Source organism: Argentina anserina, chromosome 2, assembly GCF_933775445.1.
Source record: "Argentina anserina chromosome 2, drPotAnse1.1, whole genome shotgun sequence".
In the NCBI taxonomy this organism is placed as follows: Eukaryota; Viridiplantae; Streptophyta; class Magnoliopsida; order Rosales; family Rosaceae; genus Argentina; species Argentina anserina.
In genome coordinates this window covers 24,741,808-24,753,005 of record NC_065873.1, presented here as the reverse complement: position 1 = coordinate 24,753,005, position 11,198 = coordinate 24,741,808, and the positions used below count along the sequence as shown (strand labels likewise).

Genomic DNA, 11,198 nt, shown 5'->3' with positions numbered 1-11,198 from the left:
TCCAAAGAGAAAAGATGGACCCTGAAATTTAAGTGTAAACCTTACCTTAACCACGATCTCTGTGGGTAAAACATTTAGGCGGGAAATATTACCTCTCCCTCCCAAAATCTCTCGAACCCTCACAAACCTCTCTCTCTCTCTCAACATGGCCGAGGTTCGGCGGTCTAGCCGCGTGGCGCAGCCGGCGACGGAGGTCCTCACCGGGAAACAAAAGCGGCCGGCGGAGGAAGACGTAAAGATGGCGGCTTTGGACGATGAGGAAAAGGATCAAGACACATCAGAGGCGGATATTGCGAAGCTTCGTAAGCGATGGGAGCTGGCCTCCGTCTTCAACTTCTTAACGGTGACGATCCTATTCTTCTGGATTTTCCGAGCGAGATTTTATTTTTGGGTTTTTGATTTTTTTTATTACTTTGATTCTGTGTAGGTGTTTGAGCCAGTGATTGGGAAGCTCTGTAAAGTATCGGCGGAGGAAATCGAGATGGGTTTGGTAACCCCAAACGATTCACTTGCTCGGCTTCACATTGCAATTCTCAAGGTTTCTGCTTCTTTGTTATTTTGTGTATTTATGAGCTTGCTTTTACTGTTTGATTGACATTGAGTAAATTTACAACACTATGTTTGTTACGCTTACGACGAGGGACTCAAGATTCATCTGGGTGTGGGTGAATGGTTCAAGTGATTTACATGCAGCTGTGTTCATATGTACTGATGTATTCAAGTCAAGAAGAAGATACATTGCCTACTATTGTCCTTTGCTTTGTTAAGAGAGATCTGGGGATTGGTATATTGTGCTTTTCATGAATTTGAGTTCAAACATGTTTGGTGCTTGTGGTAGATATACGATTTAACTTGTAGCGTGACTATTTTACCGCATATGTTCAGCCTGGTAATATTGGTTTACGAATTGAAATGAAGCAAGTGTACGGTATATTGAGCTCTTTCATGTTGCTTGTTTCGAGTTCTTGTGGGTTTTGTTTTGCCACATCTGGTCATCGTATATGCTCTGTATCTGGAATTGCTTGGTTGACTGAATACTTGGTTTTGGTGGAGAGTGAAACACAGTTGGAGTCTAGCTTCTATAACTAAACTAGAGGGAGGGAGTGTAGTGGTTCAAAGGCAGAAATGGGGCTATTTGATTTTTTGTTTGTTTTTTAAGAACCCCAATGTGATATCTGTATGTGTAAAGAATGTTCCTCTATGTCTGCTTTCGTTTGTTTTACACATACAAGCATTTTCATCTCATTAATTCTATGTTGTTTTCAGGGAATACCACCAGCGAGTAAAATATTAGATGGTTCTGATGCATGGGTGACTGTTCTTTGTAAGAAACTTGTTGAGTGGTGGCCATGGGTGAGTCTTTTTTCTAAAGAAAATGCAAGACTAGCTGAGTTTGTTTACTGAATTTGCTTAGTCTGTCTATAACATATGTAGTCAATATATGAAGTTTATTCAGCTCAAGTTTTTGTTTTTATTCCCCTGTGTTTTCTGATTGTTGCCACCTGGTGAACTAAATTTGGCAGACAGTAGGTATTTCGTGTTAGTACACATATAACCTGCAGCTGTATATTTCTTTACATTACTGCAGGTTGCTGAGGGGGAGATTCCACTTGTGGTAGCTAAAGGGTACATAAACAAGCAATTGACTGTATATAATTTGATTCAAAAGTAATACCATGCTAAGGCAGTTTTTTTTCCTTGCAGAGAGGAAGTATTGCACTATAAAGGACTTGATCCGACAGAGCGTTTACTAATGTTAAAGGCACTCTGTGAACTCCGAGCCGATGTATTTACTTCTCTGTCGTTAGTTTCTTTTTCTTAATGTCAACTGCATTCTTAGTAACTACCAATATCCTAGCTTTATGTTACCAATTTCATGTGCCTGAACATGACAATACGTTTTCAAGTATATAGAGGTGTCTGTTTTTGTCTTGCCCCTTTATATCATAGCTATATGTTACTAATTATAGTTGTGTCTGAACATGCCAATACGTGTTCAAGTATATACAGGTGTCTGTTTTGTTTTGCCCCTTTAATTATTGTTGTGTGAAGTAATTAACTCATTCTTTTTTGTATCCAGCAAGATGATGCAGCGGCTTTTATTAATGATGCTCTGAAACAAGGAACTGAAATTTCTTCATTCCGCAAAGATAAGATAGGAGGAGATGAAAAGAGAACTTCTTATTGGTAATCTTTTGATAATTTTTTATGACTTTCATGTGTTCATAGAAAATTCGGTTTTTTATATCACTTACTATATGTATGTCAGGTACGATGGAAATACAATAACTGGTCATAGGTTGTACAAGGAAGTAACTATCATTGAGTCAAAGACAAAAGTTAAGGGAAAAGGGGGTTTGAACCTACCAAATACCAATTTCCAGTGGGAAACACTAGCAACCAATCTTGAGGAATTTCAGGAAGTTATGGTAAGTCAAATTATTTGTTTATTCTTGGACTGGGATCCATCATTAACTATTCCTTCCTGCAATGACAGGATGAACTCTCATCAAGCAAAATTGCAGGAGAACGTGATGCCGCCAGGATTATTGAAACTGATGCTATTCCTGCTCTTGAGAAACTCCAGAAGGTAATGTGTTGTTATCCTTTGTAACTATATATTTTAAGACTGCATGCTTAATCTTTAGTGGTTCAGCACCAATTTACCAGTGAACTTTATCCGTAGTCTTATTTTTGTATACTTTGGTGTTCATACAATAAATGATATGTTCTGCAGAAGAAAGAAAGGGAACTTAAAAAGAAAGAAAGGCAAGAGAGGCAGCAGAATCTTTTGACAAACTTTTATGGTGCTGGAATTACACGTTCTTGTCGCAACCGGAGGCCTGTCAACTACACATTTGGTAGGGTGCAAATTTGTTCGGTTCACTTCTGAGTTTGTGTGCGGAGTCTTAGCTGAATTTTTTATTGATCTCTTTTGAACCTGAAGTCATCGTGGCAGTATGATACAATGAAACAGTGCTCATCTCTGATAAATTTATGGTCTATAAGTTATAAAATTTAACTCTCTCTTTAATCCATACAGGGTAAGTTGCACTTAAAAATGGAAAGTATTGATCGGATACCATACTAATTTTACTAACATCCTTTCTATATCATGCCCGGGATATTAGAGATATTTGAAAGTTTGAATAAAAATTATGATTGATTCCTTTATCTGTTGTTGTTGGATACTGATATTACTGTAGTGACTTCCTTAATTTCCCATTTTGTATCCTTATTCTAAAGTACGCTCCTTTGGATTATATGCAGATGACTATGACCGGGTCATTCATGAGGCTATAAAAATCACAAAGTAAGATATCTGAGTATCTACCTTTGCATTTAAATGAAAGGATCTTTGATGTTTTATGGCTTCTGTAGGAAGTGTTGTTATAAGTCTTTTAATTGGTGCATCATAATCTCATACACAAAGTAGGGAAGCACACTCTTTCACTTGTGGGTGGTAGAGAATGGTATTGTTGCCCTATTACGAGGGAAACTACAGACATGCATCAATTGCATAAGTTTTCTAATAAAACCCTCTACATGTGATACTCTTTCAGTTACACACCCCTGGATGTCCAATTGTTGATCTATGCAACATTTTATTCTCTTCGTCAATTCTTTATTGTCTGCTCGTCGACTCCAGAACTTGTCATCCATGACATATTCTGCCTTTTTAATCTGTTCATTTTTTCTTACTGAGGTTTACCTTTTGTTCAGTAAGAGGAAATCTACTGAAGAGAAAGTGCAAGAAAGGAAGAGTAGAAGAAATGGCACAGCTAACAATGACGCTCCAGAAAGAGACAAAAATTCAGAAGATTCAGATAAAGAAATTGACTCTGCAAACAGTGATAATAACCATTCTGGTATGAAGGATAATGAGGATTCTGGTAACAATTCTAGTAACACCGAAAGCGACATGCTTGAAGATGCTGCTGGTGATGAGGATGATAACAATTGGGATGATGACACCAAGGATGAGGATACGGATGAAGAAGATGGTAATTCCAGTGACAAACGCAGTTCTAAGCAAGAGAAGAACAACGCTCAGGCTGAAAATTTTTCCCAAAAATGGGCTGGTGGTGTGCGCTGGAGTTCAAGACTAGCCGGAGGCACTAGTTGTCAAGTTGTGGAAAACAGGAACTCAGATGTTAAGAACAGGTCGAGACAAAGACCTGTCTGCAACTCTGCCCTAGACTCTGTTGTGATCCAAGACTCTGAGGATGAGAACTCAGAGGGCCATGAAAACAGTGAGACTTCGGAACATGAAAATGCATCTCGAGATATTGATCCGGAAGAAGTCAGTGAAAGCTAGAAGTTTCCTGAAGCAAAACCTGTTACGAAACAAGGTATATAGCGGAAGATGCTCAAGTTTTTGTACTACGGAAAACACAATTTTGTAAATCCATTAGACCATTATGAGCTCTTGTTTTGTAACCCATGGTATCATGCCTCAGTTTCAGACTGATTACTTGATGCAGTATGCAGCCTAGGTTTTTTGCGAAATCTTTTTCTCAATTATTCTCCTTCAAGAGCAATTCCGCAGGGTTTAGTTGTCTTGGATGTAACAGTTATTCACATCCTACTTATACATGCTGGACTTGATTCAACACCTACAAATCCAAAGACCCGGGGAAGTGAAGAGTAACGACAGGACCATACATGGCCTTTGCATTGTTTGCAAACTACAAGTGAGTGCAGCTTGTACAGCAGTAGCGAAAGTACCAAGCCATAAACGAGAAACCTTCTTCGACGTCAGACCATTTGTATTACTACTCTAGTCCTCTTGCCCATTGATTGAACCCTCTGTCAGCATTCCATAATCAGAAAGAGAGGTCTCTCTATCTGTTCTTCTAGCTGTGTTATACAACTCTTTGATCGATCCTCTATATAATCTTCATTCTTGGAGAAGGGTTTATCTCTGGAGGTATATTGTCATCCATAAGTTGATGAAGTTCAAAGGAGATCAAGATTGTGTCAAAGAAGATTTTTGGAAGTGCCTTGATGAGATTATCGGAAAAGTCAAGGTTTCCTAATCAAACTAGGAAATCTTTATGCCATTGAGGTTTCTTGCCATATAAGTTGATTCCTCTTTAATTAATTTTTGTTATTTTGATGGGTAGATATAGATTTATTTTGAAGGATGTTTTCAAATATATTTACATCCTTATTAGAAGATAAAGGCCGGTTAGGGTTTGTTATAGAATGAGTGTATGGTTAGTGTTTAAAGGAATAGAGATGAGTGGTCCTATTCTTTAATCATTTAAGAGGTGTAATTCAATAAGGTTAGTTTCTCTTATAGATAAGTTTTGTTTTTAGAAAGGTGTTTATGAGTAATTAGTCATCCGGATCTAGTGGGGAGAGAAGGAAGACACGATATATATATGTCATAAATGCGGATTTGCACCTCAAATTTGGCTGAAATTGTCAATTTGCACCCCGAACTTGCATATTAGTCAATTTACCTCCTAAACTTGGTAAAAATTGCCGATTTGCACCATATCCGTTAAATTTAACTGTTTCTATCCAATTTTGCATCACATGTCATGCATTTAAGGGGTAGTATTGTCATTATATATTTATATTTTTCTTAAAAACAAATAAAAATATTCTTTAAAATGAGGATTATTTTGTTAATCAAATTATTTATTTACATCTTTTTTCTACCTACTTAACCCTACTTTGAATTATATATTCAATATACCCACCCATTCAAATATAGTGTGTTGTGTATAAATATATTTTTATATGTACACATTGTTGGAGGATGAACAAAACGAGAATAATAACGACGTAATAGAACAGAACGTAACCGTTTATTGATTGATAATGAGGCCAATATATAGGCATTACATAACCACAATCCCGTAGGATTCTGAGTCCTAATCTATTATAGAGATGTGAATCTATCTCTAACATAAAACCTAATAAGGCTAAGACACACACAATGGTAGAATAGTAATTCTCTCGGAACACACATTTATTTTTAATTTTCAATGTATTTATTTATTTATATTTTTTCTAATATCTTTTAACATACCATATCACATAAAATAATAAATATATAAATCAATAACATGTTTCGAAAAAACAAACATTGTAGCAAGTGTTCCTCTTAAGTAATTTTATTAATTTATTTCATTATTCAATATGAATAAATATATAATGACAATACTACCCCTTGAATGCATGACATGTGACGCAAAATTGGATAGAAACAGTTAAATTTAACGGATGGGGTGCAAATCGGTAATTTTTACCAAGTTTAGGAGGTAAATTGACTCAAATACAACTTCGGGGTGTAAATCGGCAATTTTTACCAAGTTTAGGAGGTAAATTGACTCAAATGCAAGTTCGGGGTGCAAATTGACAATTTCAGCCAAATTTGGTGTGCAAATTGGCATTTATACTATATATATATACAGTCCATATCCAGAGTGAACATTTACTCTGAAATTACAGAGTGAAGTTCCAATTTTAGTACACTTTTCGGTCAAATTTTTTCATCACAAGTGATTCAATATTTAGGTATGTTATTCAAGATCATCTCTACAAAATTTCATCTAATTTGGACATCGTTAAGGTATTGAAATTAGATTAAATCAATGAATGAATTAAAACTGTTCAACGTGAACCGTTCGTGTAAATCTCAATTTTGAAAGCTTAACCATTGTCAAATTGGATGAAACTTTGTAGAGATGATCTTGAATATCATATCTAAATATTGAATCACTTATGGTGAAAACATTTGACCAAAAAGTGTGTTAAAATTGGAACTTCACTCTGTAATTTCAGAGTGAAGCTTCACTCTGGATAATGACTATATATATATGTGTGTGTGCGCGCTAGGTTTGGTGACCGAACACAGAGAAACCGAGAGATACCGTGAGACTTATAAAACTAAGAAAGGGTTTTTAGGCGAGTGGATTCTAGAATAGTTTTGATCAACTAGATCTTTGGATCATAATTGTATAAGGGAGACGTCTCTTACTTAAGTGCAACGGTGCAAGGGTGAACATGCCGATTTGATATTGATACGACCCGCCCCAGATATTAACATAATATCGGGAGTAAGTCGTGCGAGAAACACTATTTAAGGAAGTATACTAAAATTTTGATATAGTTTTTCTTGAAAGTAGTCAATCATACCTGCACAAAACAACACTCCCAATATCTCAAATCCAACCTCAACACCTGGAGCCTCCGTGCTCCCACAATTTCACAACCTCCACAAACACAAATCATAAATATAATTCAAAATGCATGACAGAGTATGCAATATTTGTTATTTTATCTCATTGGACCCTTGAAGGTCATAGCTCATTTTATACCGCAACCGCCCAACCCAATAAGACGACAAGGTCAATAAAAATTATACCACATTCTATAAACACTGAACCATGTAAATTTATATTAAAATAACGTCCACTCGGGAAGCAAATATGAGACTACATGACACTCGACTAGTCATCAGTCCTCTCGTTTCTAAATCTCTATTGGGAGTCTACTAATACATTCATTCTCTTCTAGCGACTCAATAACATTGACACCGCTTTTGGTTCATCCCCTCTCTCTCTCCTGGTTTTGCAATCTGCAGAGTCCACTAGTTCATCCCCTCTCTCCTAGTGTCTCAAAACTCTGCCGGTTCATCCCTTCTCTTTCGGTTCTGCCGGTTCATCCCCTCTCTTCCAAGTTTGTCGTACGCAGAGACCACTAGTTCATCCCCTCTCTCCTAGTGTCTCAACATCCTACCGGTTGATCCCTTCTATTCCGGTTCCATACACTCAACTCAGAGTATCCGACAACCCCATAACATAACCCTGAGTCTCACTCGTAAACCGATATACAATCACTGTCCCAAACATAACATCAACCCATCACAAAAGCATAAACATGTTCATAAACAACTAACTAAATGTTTAAACACATAATTCTACTAGTACATTGTTGATACCACTATGATAACCCAACTTGAGTTTACATTTCAAAACTTAAGGTGGATCATTAAAGAACGATAGCTATTTTAAAATAAAGGTGGTTGCATGTTGGATCATAATTCTCATATATTCTAATGTCCTAAAACATGAAATTTACTCATTCTTAATTTAATTTAGACTAATTCATTTCCATATTTTATATAATATCTTGACAAGAAGAGAAAAATGACAAGTCCCGGCAATTTTCCGAGTACCACCACTTTTAGCAGCACTATTATGATGGAGCACCACCACTTTTGGTGGTACCATGCTTTTTCCGGCTAATTTTATGGAGGAGAAACACATTGTTCTATCACAACTATATCACATATTTTTAGTTGGAATTTAACTACAACACTTTTCTTTCTTTCTCACAAAAGTCATGGCTCCCTATTGTCTAAAACACCACACCTATATTACATGTAAAAATCTAATTTAATTTTAGGTATAATCATCACCTCTAGGACCATCATTACCTAGTCATTCACTCACTTCTTCCATGATCATCAACTTCTTCTTTTATCACCTCACTCACTACATTATTATCTCTCACTTTTCTCTACTTTTTCTACCACCATTATCCTCTATAAAAACTTCCATCATCACCATCTCCAAAAACACCAATCTCCACCACCAACCAAGAGAAAGAGAGGAAGAGAATATTTCCATCTACCCATCTCATTCTAAAAACACCAAGTTTCATCACTTCATCATCCACTATTTTTCATACAGTATCATCAAGCAAGGAGGAAAAATAGGAGTCTAGCATCATTTGAGGATCTTCATCACCACCACGTCAAGATCTCCATGAGTCCATCCATATTATCCTCAACTTGAGATTCACTAGTTATCTATCTACTCTCTCTTTACTTTAATGTTCATAAACATGTTGAAGTTTGTGTATTTGATTATGAGTGAGTAGTTAGTTTGTTGGGGCTAGGGTGAAAGCCCTAGCCAATCTTGTATGAGATTGATATAAATATTTTGTTGATGCACTTTTCATTAGCACTATAATATGCTAGTTCAAAAGTTGAACATTCATGCTTAAACTTAATTAATTTGTGTATGATTGTTTGCCATGACATGATGAATGATTACAGAGATAAGTATGGTTGGTTTGCGTGATTTCTTCATCTCCAAACTTTATGCACTTAGGGTAATGCATTTAAATCGGATTCATATGCATGAGTTGAGTAGTTAAGTACTACACTCGAGAGGGGTTGCTTGATACCAATAAAGGAGATTGTTCCTTGTCATACCCCGAGAGGGATACATGGAGAGAAATTGGCTAGTTAGAGTGACAATATTCAATTTAGTAGCATCATTGTTCACAAGAGAAGCTATAGGCGGAAACCTTAAGTCCTAACTTCCTTATATTTCATCACATCTAGTTTAGTATAGCCTAGTTTACATTTTAAGTAGTCATTTAGTTTTTATAAGTAACTCCACATCCGAAATAAATTTGAATCAATACATCATCTTACATATATCCACCATGAATTTGGGTTCACTTGTGAGCCTTGATTTGTGACTTTTACATTTGCATATTCTTCTAGCATCCCTTAAGTTCTCCTAGCTAGAGAGGGTTTTTCCAATCCCTTGGGTACGACATCCCCTACTCACAATCACACTACACTATAACTTGATCCTTATACTTGAGGATGACATTTGAGTCGACATTGCACCCAAACCTTGGTTGGGCTGCCTACGTACCATTTTGAAAAGGAACAAGCCACTCGTAGTTCAACTATCCACCAAGCCAAACACTCTAACCAACTGAAACCACATAACCATAACCGCCAACGATCAAGAAAAAATGTTGGTATCACAACCCTCACATTTACCACAAGCTTATAACACTCACCTTAACAATGCAAACCTCATAACCATTCTGATTCGTATATCACAAACACATCATCACAACCAACACACATAATCAATATCATAACCATCACCCATCGAACACACACCACATCCATTATTAATCAAGACAATCACATTCTTAACACATGTCTATCCAACAATGATCCCGGAAAATAAAGCCGCATGCATATATATTCAAAAATAAGGTACACTCACAGTCTATAGCTAGTAGCATTGGTGTAAGGGTCCTCGTCAAACGAAGTCTCTGTACGACATCCAGAATCAAGGAATAACATATCAACAACGATTTAAACTCATACTCAATCACAAATTTCGAATTCTCTACCACCAACACTCTACGGCTCCAACAATAATAATATTCGTCAAAATATATGTCGTCAGGTTCCTATCGACTAACACTACTCGATAAGGCAACTCACTGCCCCAAAAACCTTTTCATGCCCCACCACTCTCTAGCCTCTCCAAATCACATCGACCATGACATGAAAGTTATAGATCACACAAAACTAAACAACTTTCATACCTGCACCGGAGATCAAATTGGCCAGAAAACGTAGTGGAAGATTGAAATAGTGCACCGATTGCAAAATCGTGTTCTAACTCAATTTGTCGCCCAACTCCGATTGAATCATGCCCAAAATGAAGGATCACGTCGATTAGTAGCAACCCCGAGCTCTGGAGTCGCCAGAAAAAGTTGGCGGCAGCGTTGACCTTCGGGTGCAAACTTGCGGCTGTGATTGCGCCGTGCACGGCGGTTGACGTGGCGTGAGACTTGCACCAATCGACAGAGAATGACGAGGCGGTTCGAACAGGACCGGTGACGCCGCGATCGGTGGCTGGATGGAGGAGAACGACGCCAGAGAAATTTCCAGGGAAAAATAGGGTGAACAGTGGCGCGAAACCGATTTTCGAATTTTTTCCTTTTTCTGATTTCCCCCTATTTATATTATTTTCAAAAAATACCCAAAATAAAATTCTTGATTCGTAATTTGTTCATACGAACTCCGATTTTGGCGTACCGCATGCCAAACTTACGTATCAAAAAGTCAACTTTTAGAGTCGTTACACTTAATACGACTTTCGATATGAGTAAAAAGATAAAAGTAAATCGTAAGGAATTGTAAAAGATTCGGGGCATGACAGATACAATGAGAACAGAACGAAAAATAGTTTCGGTGAGTGTTTGCTCTAGAGGTGTATTGAGTGAACAAATATTCATATCATAGTTTAGTCCTTTGTGGCAAGAGACCTTCGTGGCTGCATTGAAAACCTTCATGGCATTCAATTTCTTCGTGGCTTCAACGATCTCCGATGCGGTATCGTCCTTCGTGGCAA

At 37.1% G+C, this 11,198-nt stretch overlaps 1 protein-coding gene across 2 annotated transcripts; it reads left to right on the top strand.

Annotated features, from left to right (window-relative positions):
- Positions 1-4,535, top strand: LOC126783647 (DDT domain-containing protein DDR4). Of its 2 annotated transcripts, none has more exons than XM_050509154.1 (11): positions 1-343; positions 428-538; positions 1,267-1,353; positions 1,589-1,626; positions 1,705-1,786; positions 2,081-2,187; positions 2,300-2,429; positions 2,498-2,590; positions 2,738-2,861; positions 3,271-3,313; positions 3,724-4,535. In XM_050509154.1, exons 1-11 carry the CDS (start codon positions 146-148, stop codon positions 4,316-4,318), a joined length of 1,608 nt encoding a protein of 535 aa, XP_050365111.1. In that variant the 5' UTR covers positions 1-145; the 3' UTR covers positions 4,319-4,535. The 2 variants fall into 2 exon arrangements, with proteins under 2 accessions (XP_050365111.1, XP_050365110.1); XM_050509153.1 differs by having other exon boundaries at positions 2,270-2,429.
- The last annotated feature ends 6,663 nt before the right edge of the window (positions 4,536-11,198 follow it).

Bases quoted from the DNA above. Each gene is read 5' to 3' on its own strand.
- LOC126783647 (XM_050509153.1), top strand. From the start codon at position 146: ATGGCCGAGGTTCGGCGGTCTAGCCGCGTGGCGCAGCCGGCGACGGAG. The intron at 539-1,266 runs GTTTCTGCTTCT...TGTTGTTTTCAG, and splicing joins TTCACATTGCAATTCTCAAG to GGAATACCACCAGCGAGTAA. The intron at 1,354-1,588 runs GTGAGTCTTTTT...ACATTACTGCAG, and splicing joins TTGTTGAGTGGTGGCCATGG to GTTGCTGAGGGGGAGATTCC.